We start from the raw sequence: 21,941 nt of genomic DNA, 5'->3' as shown, positions 1-21,941 counted from the left end.
TAGAAATGAAAAAAGTTATAACTCCGCGTTATAATTCCACGGCGACGATATATATATATATATATATATATATATATATATATATATATATATATATATATATATATATATATATATATATATATATATATATATATATATATATATATATATATATATATATATATATATATATATATATATATATATATATATATATCTTCTTCTTCTTCTTCTTTCGGCTGCTCCCGTTAGTGGTCGCCACAGCGGATCATCCGTATGATCCACATCGTGATTTGGCAAATGTTTTACGCCAGATGCCCTTCCTGACGCAACCCTGGTCGCCTCTTACAACTCAGGGATTTGGTACACCTATTTTTAACCGGGATGTACACCGGCCCAGTGTACTGGTACTCATTTCGCCGACCTCGGAAGGATGACAGGCTGAGTAAACCCCCTGGTGTATTAATTCAGTGGCCAAATGTGGCTTGAACTCAAGACCTTTTCGATCCCAAGCCACTGCCCTAACCACTGTGCCAACACCAGGCTGTATATACCCTGTAAAATATAGCCATACAGCTTAGGGCCACCCTGAGGCCACCTCAAAAACTCTGCGGCCGCCGCACATTTCTGTCAATTCAGAGGGCGTACGGCCGCCGTATCCTTGCCGTAGAGCAAATGTGACTTAGGACTAACTAAGGCGCCCTTTCCCCCATCGGCCGCGCCGACGCAGCAACGTGTGCTGTCATTCGTTGGTAAATAAATGGCCATAACTTGGCAAACACTTGTCCGATTATTATCAAACCTTGAAAAGGCACATACTCAGCTCCCCAGCAATATACCTAGCAAGTTTCAATGAGATCGGACCAGTGGTTGTCGAGAAACAGCGGTCACAAACACACACACACACACACACACACACACACACACACACACACACATTTCTGGATTTATAGATAGATGCATAGGTATTTACTTTATTCTCTGGTATACATTTTGTGGGTTATCCATGCCTACCAGTGGTTTCCTCATTATCAGTGGTTCCCTACCAGGTGAGTGCCCAGGGGTATTGGCCCTATTTGTTAATTTACCTGCATGTTCCCCAATCGACCATCTGTTGCTGATGAAGCTGATACAATCAATCGTTTAGTTCCTCCTTGGGCCTGAACTTCCATATTCAAAATAGATAAATAAATAAATAAATGGAACATTGCAACACTTTCAAACACACAACAGAGTTTGTTCCTTTCCTCCTTCCTCTGCTGTTTTTTTCGACACTGTGGATGGTCCTGACACACTACTGTGCTTTAAGATCAAGCTATCCTGTGACTGCTTGTCCAGTTTTGGTGAAAGGAATCTGAAATGTAACGATATCATCACAACTGAGTCTGTTCACTTTACATTACAGTTCCACAGTGTTGAAACTGCTCTGTGTTCACAAGTGACATGGGGTAGATTCCCCTCCTACCTGTACCGTTTATGTTTAATTTCCCCTTTTATGTTTTTAACTGGCCCTCGTTGGTGTAACAATCTCAGAAAAGATATCATCAAGAACATCAACCTCATCACCAGTTTCAGTTCACACTGTCATTTTAAATATCGTAATCGATCATGTGACCAAAATTCATTCACCTGGTTGGCTGTTTCAACTAAACAAGTATATATATATATATATATATATATATATATATATATATATATATATATATATATATATATATATATATATATATATATATATATATATATATATATATATATATATATATATATATATATATATATATATATATATATATATATTGTGCTGTGTCACGTGATTGGGTTTTCGTATATCATGCCTCGCCCGCTAGGGGTGGCAGAACTGTGCTTCCGGCTGCGCAATAAAGCAGAGTAGATGGTGGCCCGCGTGCTTCTTGCGTCCCACCGCACCTAGTACACACTAGTTGGCTGACGAGGATGGGATGCATACGGACTTATGCCCGTTTTCGACGGGGACGACTTCGAATCGTTTTCAGAGCAATTGGATTGCTATTTCCACGCGAACGATGTGGTCGACGAGGGCAAGCAGAAGTCGATCTTGCTCGCTTCGCTTTCGCCGGAGCATTATCGGCTGCTGGGTGATTTAGTGGCACCGAACAGGCCCCGGGATGACGGGCTGGCGTTTCGGGACATCGTGGAGAAAATGAAAGCACACATGGCGGTTGAGCAGACTCGCGGGGATGTTCGAGCCATCACCGGCCACGCGAGGTCGCGAGTACCCCGGGACGCGCGCACGGCCTCCGATGCGGGTCGGACGTCGCCGCGCGGCCACGCGTGCAGCAGGGTGGCACCGCGGACATGCTTGGGATGTGGAGGTCGGCACCTGCGCCGTGCATGCCCGTATAAAGGCAACGTGTGTTTGAAATGTCACAAGGTGGGTCATTTGGCGCGTGTGTGCCGTGGGGCGCCGGCCACCGTTAAAGTCGGGGACGGCGATGTGCGACGCGACTCGGGCGGAACCAGCGGCCGGTGTTGAGCCTGTGTTCAGTTGGCCCGACGACGGCGCGCCCGATGACGGTGGAAGTCGAAGTGAACAAAACGCCGATCACGTTCCAGGTCGATACGGGAGCAGCGGTGTCGCTCATCGGCGAACAGACCGCGCGTAGACTCAACGGCTTGAAGCTTATCAGGTCGAACCTCGCGCTGTTCACGTACACCCGCGAGAGGATAACGCCAGTCGGGATGGCAGACGTGTCGGTGCGGTACCAAGGCCAGGTCGCCACGCTTCGGGTGTACGTCGTGCGGGGGAGGGGGCCGTCTCTCCTCGGCCGAGATTGGATGACCCGCATCAGGCTAGACTGGGCCGCAGTTAACCTTGTGCAACCCGTGCCGAGCCAGTGGGAGGATCAGTTGGAGGAGATTCTTCAAAGACATCAAGGGTTGTTTAGAGGCGACCTTGGGAAACTCAAGGGCATGGAGGCGAAACTCTTCTTGAAGGAGGGGGTGGTTCCTCGGTTTTGTAAACCGCGTCCGGTGCCGTATGCCCTGCGGGACAAGGTCAAGGGTGAACTGGATAGGCTGGAGGCCTGTGGAGTGATCGAACGGGTGTCGTGCTCGGATTGGGCCACCCCGGTTGTCACGGTGCTGAAACGGAATGGAGACGTCCGATTGTGCGGGGACTTCAAATCCACAGTTAACCCGGGGCTCAGTGTGGAGCAATATCCACTGCCGTCAATCGATGAAATATATGCGCAATTGGCGGGGAGTCGATACTTCACGAAGCTAGACCTGCGTGATGCATATTTTCACCTGCCGATGGATCCCGGGAGTAGCGAGCTTTTAACAATCAACACTTGTCAAGGACTCTATCGATATACCCGACTCTGTTTTGGGATTGCTTCGGCTCCAGCTTTGTGGCAGAAAGCCATGGATCAGGTTTGCATTGACCTGCCCGCTCAGACCTACCTGGACGATGTACTCATTGCGGGGAAAACGGCAGACGAGCATCTGGCGAACATTGCCCGAGTGCTAACAAAGCTAGAAGCGTGCGGCCTGCGCTTAAACAGGGACAAGTGCGCGTTCTTCAAGCAGCGCTTAGAATACCTCGGGCACGTCATCACGCCGGAGGGGCTGTTGAAAGGTCCTCGGAAGGTGGAGGCGATTCAGCGCATGCCACCACCTCGCGACAAGACGCAGCTGCGCGCGTTCATTGGCATGGCCCAGTATTACCAAAGGTTCGTGCGCGGGCTCAGCTCACAACTTGCGCCATTGACGCGGTTGCTCAAGAAGGACGAGCGCTGGGCCTGGGGGCCTGCACACCAGGTGTCGTTCGACCGCGTCAAGCGGCTGCTCACAGAGGATACGGTCCTCGTGCACTACGAGCCTGCACGTCCGCTCCTATTGGCATGCGACAGCTCTGCATATGGCATCGGGGCAGTGCTCTCCCACAGGATGGACGATGGTTCCGAGCGGCCTGTTTGTTTTGCATCCCGGACCCTGTCCACAGCAGAGCGCGGATATGCCCAGATCGAACGGGAGGCTCTCAGCATCGTCTGGGGTGTGCGGAGGTTTCATCAATATCTGCTGGGACGGCATTTCATTTTACAGACGGATCACAAACCACTTCAATTCATCCTGAGACCCGAACGCGGAGTGCCGGTGGTAGCAGCCGCTCGAATACAGCGGTGGTGTCTGTTTCTGGGTGCTTACGATTATGATATTCAGTTCCGAAGCACCGAGAAGCATGCTAACTGCGACGGGCTCTCACGCTTGCCGTGTGCGGAGGGTCCACCTGCGTCTGAGCTGGGCGACCGGGTCGACGTGTTTGCGCTGGACCAGGTCCAGAGCGGGCCGGTCACGGCCAGACAGGTCGCGGTGGAGTCGGCTCGTGATCCGGTGCTTGCCCGTGTCGTCCAGGCGATTTCTACGGGGAATTGGAGCGATCTACCTTCGACACCGGCATTTCAACCTTTCACGTCACGCGCAGCGGAGCTGTCGTTGGTCCAACGGTGCATAATGTGGGGAATGAGGACCGTGATTCCATCGAGGTTCAGGCAGCGGTGTTTGGAAGAACTGCATGCCAGTCACCTGGGCATCGTGAAGACCAAGAGTCTTGCTCGTAGCCTGTTGTGGTGGCCGGGGTTGGACAAAGACATTGAGCAATTGGTTAAGCGTTGCACCACGTGCCAGACAGATGCTGATAACCCGCGTCGAGCTTCGGGGCTCTGGCCTGTGCCAGACCGAGCTTGGCAGAGGGTCCATGTAGATTTTGCGGGGCCGGTTAATGGCAAGATGTTTTTGATTGTGATTGATGCATTCTCTAAATGGCCGGAGGTGGTAGTAATGCAGCATACTTCAGCAAGCATTACGGTAGAGAAGCTGCGGACGATCTTTGCTAATAAAGGGTTGCCGGAGATCCTGGTCTCTGATAATGGTCCGCAGTTCATCGCGGGTGTATTTGATGAGTTTATCCGCCAGAATGGTATTCGACATCTAAGGTCCGCACCTTATCATCCTGAGACGAATGGCCAAGCTGAGTCGTTTGTCAAGATGTTGAAGCGGGCTTTGCGCAGGGGGGGTGTTGCACCTGTGCAGACGGTGGTCGATGTTTTTTTGCTCCATTACAGGAACGCAGTTCATCCTGTCACGGGTGACTCACCTGCTATTCGTCTCTATGGACGGGCTTTGCGGTCCAGGCTAGATTTGCTGCGACCTGGAGGGTCGGTGAGTGGGGCTATGTCGCGTCCGACGCGGCTGCGCAGCTTCGAGGTGGGGCAGCGGGTGATGGTACGCAATTATTTCCACGGTTCCAAATGGGTGCCGGCGGTGGTCTCTGGGGTGCTGGGGCCGGCGAATTGCATGGTGCGGACTGATGGTGGGGGTGTGTGGAAGCGGCACGTGGACCAGATGCATGATCGCTGTTCATCGTCACCCCCCCCACACCTCCCCGAGCCGAACGTTGCGGGGCCCCCACCGGTAGTCTCGCCGGCACCTGACGTTGTATCGCCGGGACTGGCTGGGCCAGCGCCGAGGGGGTCTTCGCCTGATGCCGTCCTACCCGGGGACGTCGAGCAGGCTGGGCAGTCAGGGGTAGCTGGTGTTGCGGAAAGTGCGAGTCCGGCGAGGATGTCACCTCGACCGAGCCAGGAGGCGTATGAGCCTGGGCTGTCTGGTAGCGCTGCCCGTCCGAGGCGGGTCAGGGTGCGGCCGCGGTACTTGGAGGATTATGAGTGTTGATGGGTTTCTGATGGTCATGTTGTGATTATCCGTTCGTTATGTGACGGGTCATTTTACGAGGGGAGGAGTGTGCTGTGTCACGTGATTGGGTTTTCGTATATCATGCCTCGCCCGCTAGGGGTGGCAGAACTGTGCTTCCGGCTGCGCAATAAAGCAGAGTAGATGGTGGCCCGCGTGCTTCTTGCGTCCCGCTGCACCTAGTACACACTATATATATATATATATATATATATATATATATATATATATATATATATATATATATATATATATATATATATATATATATATATATATATATATATATATATATATATATATATATATATATATTGTTGCGGATTCGCGCCCGCCGGCGTGGGAGCGGCCACGTAACTCGAATCGCGGCACGTCACCCACCGGACGGACAATTCCGTCGTGACCCTCTCGGACTAACGCCGGGAACTAGTCATGGGTGGGCCTTTCGGCCTCACCACGATCGTGCCAATCGGCCCCCCGCGTGGGATAGGGTTGTTCGCCAAATTCGACCTACCTAAGTACCCACACGGAGGGTAGACCGGGCGATCGCACCTCACCGCAGGTTGACTTCGGACACGGGCCACTTTAAGCGACCCGTTCCGTACTATCGGGATAACCGAGCGGTGTTATCGTCAACCTCGACGGTTCCGATTAATTATTGGGCGTATTTAGCCCACTGTAATGTACTGAATGGGAGATGCTTAGCAGGCAGACACGAGCGGGGGAACAGTCGAGCCGGGCTGTGTTGTACAAGCGCGAGCGCAGGCGTACTTTGCCCGCGGCTCTCCTTTATTACGTATGCACACGCACAAGCCGGGCGACTACTGCATTCCTACGACGCCTCAGGCGGTGCACACACCTTATATCCCTTGCAGATACGATGACCACCACGACCACTCCTCCCATCATCACTCCCATCATGCATCATCATCATGCCCCTCCCCGTAGGCCCGCAGACTACACCACACCCACGACCAACCCTTTACGTGAAGTAAGATGGAGATTCAATTAAAGTAAAGACGAAGCGAAACGGGGAAAACAGTTCAACATGAGGCACATTTATTCCGCGGCAAACGGAAAGCACACATATACAATTATGCACCAAAAGCAAATGTAACAAAAGGAACACAACAATTATGCACCAAAAGCAATTGCAACAAAAGAAACACAATGCAGATCTACTACCGACTACGCGAGCACACGGCAACACTTACAAAGTTTTACTTTACAGACGGCGCCGACAACACATATACTCAAAAGCAAAAGAAAAAGGGCCACCCTCTACGACCAGGGGGCAGACGAGCCTGGGGACGAAACCGCGTGGAGCCTACCCGTCTTGTGATGAGCCGCAAAATGGCGGTGGTGCCCCGACTCCGCGCTCCTCCGCGGGTTTCGTTGGCACTGCTTGGAATGGGGTGGGAACGGGGCCCCCCTTTTCGCACTATCTCAGCGCGGGGGGGAAACAGGGGGGGGTTGTTGATGCTCTGGGGAAAGAGGATAGCTGGCTTGCTTGGGTCCCGCGACGAGCGACTCCACTGCGCCCTCGACCGCGTTCCCGGCTTCTCCTCTCTGCAGCTCTCCGACAGACTGACTCTCCTCCAGACCCGTCTTGACTGCTGCTGCCACACTTCGCCGCCGCCACAACTCGCCCTGAGCCCGAAACAGAAACAGAAACTCTCTACTGACTCAATTCGCCCCGTGCTCGGCGCTTTATAGTGCGACAGGAGAACCCATATGCAGATTTTCGGATCGGATGGGCTCGGGGGCGGAGCCACGCTCGCCCATTGGACGGAGGAAAAGTGGGCGTGAATTATTCCTGATCCGCAAAATTGCATATATCGATTCTCCTCCGACGCCTGGAGGCGGGGCCAAATCGCCCTGCGCTTAATGATTGGACGGATCAGAAGTGGGCGTGTATCATTCTTGATCCGACTTCTCGGAAAGGCCGCTTTTTGCACCCGCTGCTCGGCATGCGCCCTGTACGAGTCCAGGATCGGTGCCCACAAGCGGTGCGGGAAAGACCGCAGAAGGAGAGGTGAAGGTGGTGGAGGGTTTATTGTGGCGGTCATGGCCATGGCGACGCTTGGAATGGCGGTGATGCGATGGTTGCGAGAGCGAGTTGTGAAGGTAAAGGCCGTGGATGTTGGCGTTGTTGTTGTTGTTGTTGTGAAGCGGCGTTGCGATTGGTGGTTGTTGTGTGATGGCGGTTGAGACGTGGTTGGTTCAAAATAAAGATAGAACAGAAAAACGGCTATCTTAAAGTGTCGCAGCGCGAATGAATGACATTTATTCCCTCTAAACAACGGGTTTGGGGCTAACTACACATGTACTTACAGAGATATCTCACCTACGGGACCTGAATGGTGGTTTGCGTATTTCCTCAACCACAACAATATATATATATATATATATATATATATATATATATATATATATATATATATATATATATATATATATACATACATACATACATACATACATACATACATACATACATACATACATACATACATACATACATACATACATACATACATACATACATACATACATACATACATACATATATATACATACATACATACATACATACATACATACATACATACATACATACATACATACATACATACATACATATATATATATATATATATATATATATATATATATATATATATATATATATACATACATATATATATAAATTTATTTTCACAAGAATCAAGTTCGTTGGCGCTGGAACGAACATCTCAATTCAAGGGAGAAATAAATCCACCTGTGTAAAGGTTCGGAATGATATGATAGATATCACAGTTGTTGTTCTATCTTTATATTCACAAATAAATGAAGATGAATTTTTAACCATTTCTCTACTTAGCTCGTTGTGGAATTAAACTCTACAATTATTGTGAATATATAATCGGTGAATCTTCATGAAAGGACAGGAGCAGGTGAGGTGCTGAATCATGGACGATCTGTAAAAGTTTATAATTAAATAAATCTTTGGCAATGTTGATGGTATCCCATAACTGGTACAATCATACCTCGTTCAACCAATCTTCTTCATCTAAAGATCACCAGTTGCTGCTCCTCATTTCTTGATTAATGTTAAATTAGTGCTTCATGAATATTAATAGCTGTAAATGAGGTTAAATGATGCTTTATTTAGTTTTATTTGGTGCATCGACATCATCCTGGAAATGTAACGGCCTGCAAGTACGTTGTGATGTAACTCTGAATATAATTGAGAAACGTCGATTTCAACATTTTTTGGACATGTTCACATTTAAATACTGATATCGTTTAACCATCATTTTCCGTTATAATTACAGAATTGAAGTTAAATAATATGTTCATCATGGTGGAAATACGGGGTAATGGCGGCAGCTATAGATATGACTCTTGGTAGTGCTGAGATTCCCAGGTTCTTGTGTCCCAGAATCACAAAGTCGATTGATGATAGGATTGCAGACTGGTTGATGTAAACTAACGTGGACTTGTAACAGGTGTGTGTCAGGTGTAATCTGATACAGTACATATATACACTACATATCGGATATTTGTTTTAATTCATTCACTAAATGGATTTGAATGCCAGACTTGCCATATTAGGGCATGAGATATTTAGATCTGCATACCTGTAATTAGTAAAATGATGAATAATGATAGAATGTGATTTTTGTGAACTCCCTGAGTAAACTGTGTTGATGGTCTCCATGCTCACTTACTGTGTATTATCTCCCAAAAATGTTTCTGACACATTGTGATGTTAAACCTGTGTAATAGTATTATCAGGCTGGTGTTGGCTTAATGGTTAGGGTGGTGGGCTTTGGATACCTGCATCCTGAATTCAAATCCTGCTCAAATTATTATGAACTAATGCGTGCCCGTACGTGCCAAAAAAAAAAAAATTCAAACCGTGTGCCAGAAGCAACAACCACACAGGCCGTTCCTTCGCTCTCGCGTGGCCATACGTGCGTGGCCATACGTGCGTGGCCGTACATGCAAAAAAAAACTTTCAAACAACCACACAGGCCGTTCCTTCATTCTCGTAAATGACGACTGCATTGGGGCATTGTGTTTATCTATAAATGCGGATAAGAAATCGAGAAATTATTCTAATACAGTAAGTCATCACTATCTGGAATGCCATACGTTGTAACCTGTAATGGGGAACGTGCTCTAACTTGGCCATAACTTGGGAACCACTTGTCTGATTAATTTCAAACCTTTTGAAAGGCAAACAAGCAGAGATTGCCGGAATTATAGATAGACAGAAGATAGATACTGTGTGTGCAAAACGCCAAGCAACGTGTGCTGTCATTGGTAACTAAGGCGCCCTTTCCCCCATCGGCCACGCCTACGCAGCAACGTGTCCTGTCATTGCTTTGTTAAATAAATGGCCATAACTTGGGAACCACTTGTCCGATTAATATCAAACCTTGAAAAGCCACATCCACAGCACCCCGGCAATATACCTGGCAAGTTTCAGTTGGATCGGACCAGTGGTTGTCGAGAAACAGCGGTCACAGTCACACAGAGATTGCTGGAATTACAGATGTATAATAGTCCTTTTTCAGTGGAGAGCCAAAATGCCGTGAGAGATTGTTGTCTGAATTTTACCTTCAGGCTGCCATCACATGACAAATCCACCAGCTGATCTTGTATTTGGCAGCTAAGATTTGTGTTTGAGAACACAAATCTTTGAACAGCTTTGGAGCACAGTGCATAGATCCACTGTCACTTGTCATGTGAAATGTTTCTGAAGTATGTCTCAAATTGCGTATCTAAGGCATTAAGGTGAGCAGTTAAAACAACTTTGATGCTGGGCAATCAAATCTCAGAATTACTTAGAAATTCTATGAGCAACAGAAACATTCCAGTAATTCCATTTTCTAATGAGTTCGCTACACACCGAGTTTCTTTCTGAATCCCATCGCTATATCACTGAGCATCAAAATGTTCATATGTTTGCCTTGCAGTGAAAGGTTGAGATCATCCAGAAGATGAAATATATCAACTAAATATGCAAATTTAGCAAGAAAGAGTCGGTCTTTGAATTGGCTTGCGTGGATGTAACTTGTGTTTGTCAAGAATTCCTCAAGCTCCTTGTGCAGCTCAAATAAACACTGCAACACTCGTCCGCCCGACAGCCAGCAGATCTCGGTGTGCAGAAACAGTTGGACGTGATCAGCTATATTTTCATTGCATAGTGCAGCAAAAAAGACGAGAATCAAGTGGCCTTGCTTTCACAAATTTGATTGTTTTCACTGTATCTGTCAGAACAGTGTGTAGTTCTGGCTGCAAATGGCGAGCGGTGAAGTCTTCTCTGTGCACATTGTAGTGGGTTACTCGTACTGCTTGGGCAACTTGTTTTACCCACTGAATCACAACTTTGTGCACTCCTGTCATTGAACGTGCACCGGTGGTGCATATCCCGATACAATCCGACCACTTTAAAGAATGTTCAAACATGTAGGAATCAATAGCTTTGAAGGCTTCTTCACCACTTGTCTGAGTTTACAGACGTTTACAGACAAGGAAATCAACGATTTCACCTTCCCAAGGTAAACCAGTAATTGAGCTAAACCAACAATGTCTGTGGATTCATCAGGTTGATTGGCAAATCTCTTACCTCGAAGATGTTAAACAAGTTGCTCTTCTATAGCGAGTGACATGTCTTGAATGCAACGACAAACTGTATTATTTGAAATTTTAATTTTTACTGTTTCGGAGCCAAATAAACATCTATACACATCACTCACAGAGGGCATCACAAGATCTTCCCCAACTGTGTGGGTTTTTTGGACTTTGCAATCCTCAGCAGGTCAGGTCAGGTATGGGAGCATGTGCCAGAACAGCGCGTCGCTGCGTCCACTTTCCGCCGGTACTCCAGGGGCCTCCGTCTGGCCATCCCCCAGGCAGATGCCAGGCCCATCCCCATCTCCTTGAGATGATGGTCAACCTGCTGCAACCATGAGGCACGTGGTCGGCCCACTGGCCTCCTCCACTCATGAGACTCCCTCGCTGAGAGAATCTGGTGAGCAGGATCAGCGTCAGGAAAACGAGCCACATGTCCATACAGCCGCAACTGATGCTCACGGACTATGCAGGTAACAAATCTCATCCGAGTCTCTCTCAGCAACCGCTCGTTGGACACAAAACCCGACCAGCAATAGCCAAGGATTCTCCGAAGAGACCTGGTACCAAAGGAATTAAGTCTCCGTCTCAGATCCTTGGTCAGAGTCCAAGTCTCGCACCCATAGAGCAAGACTGGAAGTACCAAGGACCTGAAGACTCGGACTTTTGTCCTCCTGCACAGGTACCGGCAGCGCCACACCCCATGATCCAGTGAATCCATGACTCCCCAGGCCTGACCCAGACGTCTCTTGACCTCTGACTCGCAGCCAGCAGAGACATGAATATCACTGCCAAGGTAAGTGAATCTCTCCACGACCTCAACATCCTCACCACAAACAGACACAGACAGGACAGCAGCATCCAAGATGTCACCGAAAGCCTGGATCTTAGTTTTGACCCAAGAAACCCGTAATCCCAACGGCTCCGACTCCGCATTCAGCACCTCGAGGGTCCCCAAGAGGATGTCTAAAGTCTCCGCAAAGATGACTGCATCATCTGCAAAATCAAGGTCCGAGATCTTGATATTCCCAAACGATGCACCGCAACTTGATCTCTCCGACATTCTCCATAAAATCCAGTCCATACAAGTGCTGAAAAGTGTGGGGGCAAGTACACATCCCTGACGAACTCCAGTAACAACTGGAAATAAGTCAGAGATGGTACCACCACACTTCACAGCACTCTCAGTACCAGAGTAGAGTTCAGACATCAGATCGATCAGTTTTGGTGGCACCCCACGAAGACCAAGAATCCTCCAGAGGACATCCCGATTCACTGAATCGAATGCTTTACAGAGATCAACATAGGCTGCAAGCAGCCCCTGCCGAAACTCTCGTCTGCGTTCGGTGAGGACACGAAGAGCAATGATACGGTCAATCGTTGACCTCTTTGGTGTAAAGCCTGACTGCTCTGGACGCTGGTGCTCAAGCAGATGGTGGCGAACCCTATCAAGAATTATCCGAGCAAAGACCTTGCCCGGCACTGAGAGCAGCGTCACCCCTCGGTAGTTGTTGCAGTCTTGGTGATCATCCTTCTCTTTCCAGAGAGGGACAACAAGGCCCCTCTTCCAATCAGTTGGGATGATGCCTGTGTTCCAGGCAGAGCACAAAACTGCATGCAACGACACGAGTGCAGCATTTCCACCAGCCTTGAGAAGTTCGGCATGGATGCCACAGATCCCTGGAGCTTTGCCCCGTTTCAACTGGTTCACCGCAGCCCATGTTTCCACAAGCGAAGGTGGACCACACTTGATTCGAGGGTCAGCAACAGGGATTGTAACACCCTTGACGTCCAACTCGACAGTTGGGGGATCAGCCTGGTACAACTGCTCAAAGTAACCGGCCCAGCGGGCCTTCACTTCAGACTCCTCTGTCAAGAGCCTACCACTCTCTGCTCGAACTGCAGTGCTCCGAGGGATGGGCTTGGATGAACGTAATGTGCGAATTCCCCTGTAAGCGGGACGAGAATCACCTGTCCACAGGTGATGCTCTACCCCCTCACAGATTCCTCACACATAGGCCTCCTTGTCCACCCTCAGTGCACGTACAGTTTTACGCCTCAGCTCCCTGAACAGCTCAGCTCTGCCATTCAGCCTGGCCCTGCGACTCTGGTCAATGGTATCCAGTGTCCCTTGAGAGACAAAATTCTTCTTTGCCCTGCGGTGAGCTCCAAGGCATCCACCGGCAACATCAAGGATGGTGGTCTTGAAGGCACTCCACAACTCTTCAGGACCTCCCAAAGCACCCAGACCCCCCAAGTGTCCACTCAGCCTGTTCGCAAACTCCTCAGCTACTCTCTCATCCCTGAGCTTGGGAACATCCAGCCTAGGCTGGGATGGTACCATTCACCAGGATTTAAGGTGCAGCTTTAGAGTTGCTACAACAAGCCTGTGGTCAGTATTGAGGAACTGAGCACTCCGGTAGACCCTGCAGTTCTGGATCATCCTCCAATGACCGTCAATGAGGACATGGTCAATCTCCTTTGCCACACCGCCAGCGTTGGAATACCAAGTCCAGCGATGAGCTTGTGGGCGTTGAAACCATGAACCAGCCACCCTAAGTCCATGACTTCTTGCAAAGTCAAGGAACTTAGTGCTATTCTGGTTCATAGTTCCTGACCCATGGGGACCAACACACACCTCATAACCATCCCTATCAGTTCCAGTCGATGCATTGAAATTCCCCAAGACTAGAAGTGTATCTCGTCTGGGGCACTGATCAACCACAGACTCGAGTGTAGCGTAGAATGCATCCTTCACGGTGAGATCACTCGCCTCAGTCGGAGCATAAACAGAGACCAGGGAAATGACACCTAAGGAGTGACGAATCCTTAATCTCATAATACGCTCGTTGACCGGTGTTACCTCAATTATCATTGGGGTCAGCTTATTGGACACAGCTACAGCAACTCCTTGGGTATGGTAACCATCAGAGCGACCAGACCAATAGTAGGTGTAACCACCCACCATTATCTCACCGCAATCCGGTCTCCGAACCTCAGAGTGAGCTGCAATCCCGATGTCCAAACGCTTGAGCTCAGATGATAACAGAGACAGGTGATCATCCTCTCTTTGGGATAGGACATTCCAGGCACCCACCCGAAGGGACCGCCTCAGGTTAACCCAAGGAGCCCGCCATCTGGTGGACGACACCTCAGCACCACTCCGACACACTCTCCCGCAATCTGACCCAGGGATGTTACCCCGTGGTTTCCCTCCTATCATCAAAGATTGGGGGTCCCGAAGGCTTTGCCCCAATCCCGTCATCCGGTGAGCTGCCCTGCGAAGGGAAGCTGCACAGGAGGTACTCCCACGGAGTGGGTTTTCAGATTTTTTTGCGTTTTTGCGTTTTGCGGAATGAAGGGTTTTACGGTGGCCGGAGTGCAAATCCTGCCACCAACCTCCTAATAAGAAGTAACCCAACTGCAGGAGGACGTCCACAGACACAGTTGGGCAATCCTCAGTGAAATCAGGAAATATGCTTTCAAACCACTATCATGTTAAGTTGTCATTTTACGCATTGAAAACTCCTGATGACAAAGTTCCAGTTTCTTTTGTTGAAAAAAAAACTCAACGTAGCTACTTTTCTCATTCTGGATGCTCTGTGGATATAAAATGGCGGTGCAGTTTCACAGTTTTAAGCGCTCCGTTTGACAATACCTCCTGACAAATAACGCACTGTGGCATTGGTTCTTTCTCGGATCCAGTAAACGTAAATCCCAATGCTAAATATTCTGGATTATACTTCCGACATGGAGGCTTTCATTTCTTTGAAGATGTCTGATCTTCTTTGATGAAGATGTAAATTGAACAACCAGCTTTAATCGAGTGAATATGCACCACCTTCAAAATAACTTTTTTTAGGGGGGGGAGTAACCTCCAGACCACCGGCTGTCTATGAGCAGACTACAGGTTGAGAACCAAACCTTTAAATTATCCGAGAGTCACACATTTACCTTGATCAACCATGAAACTGCGAAACTTATTTTTAGTTCATAATTATTTTCCATTCATTCACCTTCATTGTTTGTACAGTTTATACATAATGTACATAGTCTGTGTTTATGATTGTAACTGATATTGTTGTTTACATTTCCCACAGAATCACAAATCCTGGACACGAATACCTGTACAATTGAGAGTAAATATGGAGGGATTGTAATAAAACTTTGTGCACAACGAGAGGTGATCGGTGTGCGGGGCGAAGATGTGATTCTTCCCTGTCAGTTTAATCACAGTAATCTAAACATCCTCCAAGATCTACATTTGTTGTTAGTCAAAAATAACTGGATAAGAGAAAACCCAAAACAGAATGTAGTTTATAACAGTTCATCAAACGAGACAAGTGAAGATTTCAAAGGGAGGATCGAACCTGAAGGTAACCCAAGTTCAGGTGATGGGACGGTGAGGATCAGACACCTGAGGATGGCGGATCAGGGACGGTACCTGTGTCGGTTTGAATGGACAAAATCAAATGGAGTAGAAGATGGATTTACAGTCAGGAAAGGGAAAGAAACAAATCTTCAGGTCGATGGTAAGTTCACAAAGAATGTTTCACATAATAATCACAATATTATTATTCCCGTTTATATTGTAAAATAATGAATAACAATAATAAAAATGTTTATAATGTGAACATGAACAGTGAGGACAGGTACCAGAGGATTGTGGAGTCGTAAATATTACATCTTTGTTTAATAAAATGATCAGGAGAGGAATCAGAGAACAACAGAATCATTAGTTTCTGTTCAGTGTGGAGAAGATGTTGGAGATGTTAATTAGGGATCGGATGTGGAACCGTTTATATAAATATTAACAATAAAGATAATAAACACGGATTTACCAAATGGAGGTCATGTTTAATTAAGTTATTGGAGTTCTACGAGGTGGTTTCTGAATGGTTCGATAAGGTAAGTGCAGTAGATGTAGTTTATGTATATTTTCAGAAGGAATTTAAGAAGGTTCCACATAGAAGGCTGTTAAACGCAGTTATGGGAAATTATTTTGGGATTGGAACCAATTTGGAATTTCGAGAATGAAAAAAACAAGAGAATAATAGAGGATTATATATGCATTTCATGTACCATTATTTATTTATATACATTTTATCATTTCCAATGACATAGAACCTTAATAATCATATAATTTTTTTTTCTTGTTATTCCTAATTTACATCAATGATTTGGATAATGAAGTACAGAGTTAGCTTTCCAAATTTGTTGATATCATAAAGCTTGGAGGTAAGGTAGATAGAGAGGGGGGTAATCAATTCAGGAACATCTGGATACTTTAATGGATTGGGAAAATGATGCAACAGGGAGAAACGATTTCATGTAAATTTAAATGAAATCATCACGGTAAGTGTATATGACGTGTATCATCCTGCATAGTGTATAAACATGACCCTGTGATCCCACAGTGCGTCCAAATATCCTGAACATCTCGAGCGAGTTCGTGAACTCCAACAAAACCTGGAAACTGTTCTGTGAGGCCGAGGCCAAGCCGGAACCAAACATCACCTGGTGGAACCCTCAGGGACTCCTTCTGAATGCAAGCCAAATGCTAGTCGATGAAATATATATAAACAAAACAGAAAATATCAAAAGTCGTTTGATCATCACAAACGAACTGCTTGAAGAAAAGTACGAATGCCTGGTACAGAACAAGCATGGAGCTGATCACGATTATGTGTACATTGAACAAAAAACACAAGATGTCTCCTGGATTCTGGGTATCTGGACAACTCTCCTCTGCCTTGTTCTTCTTATTCTTCTCCTCTCTGTTGGATTCTTTATCTATAAGAAGAAATACAAAAACAAAGGTGACTAAATCTACATTTTTCATTACAAATCTGGATGTTACTGAACTAGGCTTCATTAATATTTGGTTATATTTCATTATGTTATCTACATGATATCATGGCCTATCATATCCTGCATATTATATCACATTATATGCATCACTGTCGTGTAAGTCACTGTCGTGTAAGGACCTGAAAGCCCCTGTCGTGTCCATCTTTTTTACCATGTATACCCTGCCCCATCCCTCTTCCTTCCACAGATCTCTTAATGTCTCTGTTCCCCACTGTTTTTTCCTTCCCTCTCCCACCCCCCCTTGTTTCCTGCTTCTATTGCTGTACATTCTGTGTGTTAGCTCTTATACAAGCCTCAACATTATTTTTATATACAAATAACATCTTATCATGGAGTACGGTAGTATTCCATATAGAGGTATCATATCATTTTGATTCGATTATGTTACATCTGCTATGGTTCTGAAAGCAAGTCCATGAAATACTTTTTCCCTTCCAGCTCTGCATTCCCCCCTCCCTCCCCCTCCCCCCTTATCGCCCCTGGTGGACAAAGTTCCTATTAACAATCCCGAGAATTTGGTATGCCCTGCTGACAATAGTTGAGACATGATGGTGAAAATTCTGCTTGTTGTCAACAACCACTCCCAAATCATTTTCTGTAGCTGTACTCAGGAGTTCAGTTCCTCGCATTGTGTACCAGGCGTTAGAATCACTCCTTCCGATATTGAGGATCTTCCATTGTGATCTTATTGAAAGGGAGTTGCAATCTGTTAGCCCAAGCACCCACTCTGTCCAGGTCTGCTTGGAGAGCCTCTTTGCCAGAAGCATCACATATGGGTCCATAGATCCTCGTGTCATCCACGAATATTTTAACTCTTGCCTGCACTTCCGATAGTAGGTCATTAATAAAGGCGACAAACAATGTCAGTGTGAGCACACTTCCTTGTCGTATTCTGCTATGTTCCAGAATTGAGGTACAGAGCAGAATACAACAGGGAAGATGCTGGAGACGTTAATTAGTGATCAGTTGCAGCTCCTTTGAATCTGAAATGTTGCACCCTGCCAGTCAAACCAACCATCAAAACCAAGTTCCATTTCCAAACAATAATTGTTTCACCTGTAACTCACAAAATGTAAAGGAGATAAAATTTTCAGACATTGAGTTTTCTATTCCAGGGTGAAAGTGTCAGTTACCTTCTTTGGTGTTCACCTAATTTTATGGCTAATTATGGTGATTGTTATTACCACCATCACTCAGGATCACCCAGACCTTTAAAATGTCATTTTCACTGTTGAAGCCGAATTGACATTATTTATTTCACAAGGATTATCATTATTATTTTATCCTCCAAGTCATCACCCCACCCGACCCCTCTGACCCCCTTTAAAGGGTTTTGTTTTGCTGATGAAGTCTCATGCCAAGCTTGAAACACACTGGTTGAGTTTCTATTGCCATCCGAGCAGGGTAATGTGGAATTTGTCTCGGACACACAATGGCGGATTATTTTCAAACCCCCCCCCCGCCCCCCCCCGTGAGATATTTGAAGTCCACAAGTGAATGATATTATGTTAGATTTTAATATCGGGTTTTAAACAGAGATAAATATCGTGTGTGACAATGTGAATTGTCATCATTTATCGATCTTGATTTGTGATTAACTGCTGTGATTTATTTCAGGAACTTCACCTCTGCAGGATGCTGTAAGTACCATTCATTCCATAGTTACAGCACTGCTTTGGTTATTCTTTCTCATCCCACTTCCCATTTATTTCATTGTTTAATTTGTTCGAGGGTATAATCATGAAATAAACAGCATTCACATAATTTACGACTTTTAATTTCACATTTGATCCTGAATTTTATTTTACAGAAAGAAGAAGGTGAGGTGACCTATGTCACCCTGAGTGAAATCAAGGTTGATTCAGGAGCAACAAAATCAGAAAACCATGTTCATTCTTCCCATGGTTTCGGGGAAGAAAACTGTGTTTATGCTGTTGTTCAAAAGTAGACATCTTAACCTCCGCCATTGATAGATCAACATGATGACATCCACCCATATATTGCTATGTCGTGCCACCATCATGGATTAATTCTCTAATTCATTCATAAATGTTCATCAACTCTGTTTGATTAATTTCCCATTGTTTAACTTGGTGTGCTTTCCTCTCCCAGTCCAGAATTCAGAATTTAGGAGATAAATTAAAATAATATTTAATTACTATTTCTTAAATCTGAGTGTGTAGTTTTGGTACGTAGGTGTTCTTACACAAACTTAGTGTGGGAACATGAGTAAGGCTTCTCGATCAATCATTGTCATTGGATGGAATGGGTTGCAAATATTGTTCCATTTAAATATAACTGTAGTACGAGATCCAATATCATCTGAAATCCTACCACCTATAACTTTAAGGTGTGTGTGTGTGTGTGTGTGTGTGTGTGTGTGTGTGTGTGTGTGTGTGTGTGTGTGTGTGTGTGTGTTGCCATTTTTCTCAGAGATTGGCAAATAGATCTTCGTCAAAATTTCAGACTTAATTAGTGAGTACTCGGGAGTGTTTTAGGCCAATTATTATTATTATTATTATTATTATTATTATTATTATTATTTTTTAAAAAATTGATTTTGTTTTTGAATTGCTCAAAAGTGCCAAAGTATAGCTATGTGAAAGGTAATATTAAATGTTGCCCGACCCCATTCCTTGGTAGGTGTTGGGAAGTGATTTTGGCCCCCACAAAAATAGAAAAACATTAAAATTTGATTTCTTCAATATGCCAACAGAATTGGAACAGCAACAGACAATGCCAGATACCGAGCTAGTATGAAATAAGGTAATTCTCTGAATATGTGTGCACCTGAAAATCATAGAAAAAACACGGCTGGGACGATCTCCACCAATTTTTTGCATACTGGTTGGTGGCACCGAAGTATCAGGTCATGGGCACAAAAACAAATCCCCTCCCCCCCCCACCACACCCTGAGAGGATGGGAGGGTGAGATGACACGATTTTCGCCTGGACAAGAGCCACAGTGCAAGTGGTTTACGGACCCCTGCTGCAGGTCATGGCACAAAATATATTTTCCCCATCCCTTCCACTATCCCCCAACTCCTCCCAGGATGCTCCTGAGGGGTGCAGATGTTTCCCGTAGTCAACAACATCATTCACTGTTTTCATGTCCAGCATGTACATTTATCTCACAGATACATCCACAATCAGCATTCTGGAGAATGAAATTTCCTCTGATCTATCCTGGAAGTCCCATGTGGTAATCAAAATATAGAACAATTACAATAATCAAAATTAATTATTTTTCGTTTTTATGACACTTTTCAATTGAAAAACAGAAATCAATGCCCACTTATATGTTCATGCTTCCCATGATAACTATATATTATGAAAACAAAATAACAGAAGTTCAAATGAAAAAAAAAGAACCAACTAGAAGGGCATTCAGTAGAGCGCATACCACCACCATTTACCACCAGCGCATCAGTAGAGCACCTGATCCACGAGAACATATCGGGCCCATTACATGTTTGAAATACCATGCGACATATCGTTTTTAGCCCAATCTCCCAATGGTGAAGAATCCATTTTAAAATTAAATAATTCTCGTATCCGGATCTGAATTTGGATCTTCACATAGATCGAAGCAATTCATCCTTGTCACACACCCAATGTGTCTACCCAAGTTTCATCCAAATCTGTCCACAACTTTTTGACATATCATGCAATATATTAGTTTGGCCCCATACTACCTCTCAATTGTGAAGAATCATTATCAAAATCTAATTAGTTCATCCTTGTCACACACCCAACCCGTTCACCAAATTTCATCTGAATCCATCCACAACTTTTGAGATATCCTGCACACAAACAAACAGACGAACAGACAAACAAAAAAGACATTGTGCAGAGCACGATACTTGCAAAATCCATGCCCTTCTCCAAAGGTTGCCATTGATACATCAAATTGTCCATTTCATCTGTATATTACCAAAACTCTCATCTTGTGTATATATTTATATATATATATATATGTATATATATATATATATATATATATATATATATATATATATATATATATATATATATGTATATATATATATATATATATATATATATATATATATATATATATATATGTATGTATGTATGTTCCTGAAATCCAGCCAAAACGGTACACGATAGTACAAAAATTTTAGGGCCACCTTACTCAACATTCACCTACTGTGTGCAGTATCAAGTTTCGTTCAAATTGGGCAACAAAAAATTATTAAAAAATCAATTCCCGATTCAGTCAAGTACTCTTCAGGAGGATTTGATCAATGCAAACAACCTCAGCAGTATAGTTCGCTCGAGCTATCTTTTTCTTTTCTTGAAATTATTTTTTTCATCAACCGCTGTCACAACGGGAACCCAGCGGGTTCATGGGTCGTCTAGTTAAGATTAAAATTGAATGTCTTAATCAAAGCTCAGATCAATCGGATGAAAACTGATTCTTTTTGAGATTGAAATTGATGATTCTAGAAGTTTGACCTTTTGTTGCTGTTGACCAAAAAGAGCATGGGTGGTGGAGGAGGGGAGGACGATGGCTGAGAATTTTCACAGCAAAAATATCTGAAATTTAGGCACGCAATACTTCGTCAACAAATGATGCCGATCGCAGTTTGCAATGCCAGGAATCATGTTAAGCCAATCGCTACCACAGGGTAAATAAAAATGTGCAAAATTTTGATAAATGTGGTTTCACAGAGTGGCATGTTTAG

The 21,941-nt window shown here is 45.2% G+C and overlaps 1 protein-coding gene across 1 annotated transcript in view; it reads left to right on the top strand.

Annotated features, from left to right (window-relative positions):
* LOC147011568 (uncharacterized) overlaps positions 1 to 21,941 on the top strand; it is a 78,660-nt gene that overhangs the window by 13,425 nt on the left and 43,294 nt on the right. The window contains exons 4-7 of the mRNA XM_085856350.1: positions 15,462 to 15,893; positions 16,779 to 17,180; positions 18,850 to 18,872; positions 19,043 to 19,176. Coding sequence (XP_085712476.1) covers positions 15,462 to 15,893; positions 16,779 to 17,180; positions 18,850 to 18,872; positions 19,043 to 19,176 — 991 coding nt within the window. The remainder of the gene's footprint in view (positions 1 to 15,461; positions 15,894 to 16,778; positions 17,181 to 18,849; positions 18,873 to 19,042; positions 19,177 to 21,941) is intronic.

Source organism: Eptatretus burgeri, chromosome 15, assembly GCF_056783735.1.
Source record: "Eptatretus burgeri isolate ZD-2024b chromosome 15, Ebu_testis_v1, whole genome shotgun sequence".
NCBI lineage: Eukaryota > Metazoa > Chordata > Myxini > Myxiniformes > Myxinidae > Eptatretus > Eptatretus burgeri.
The sequence above is the reverse complement of the archived record's forward strand: the minus strand, read 5'-3'. Positions and strand labels throughout refer to the sequence as shown.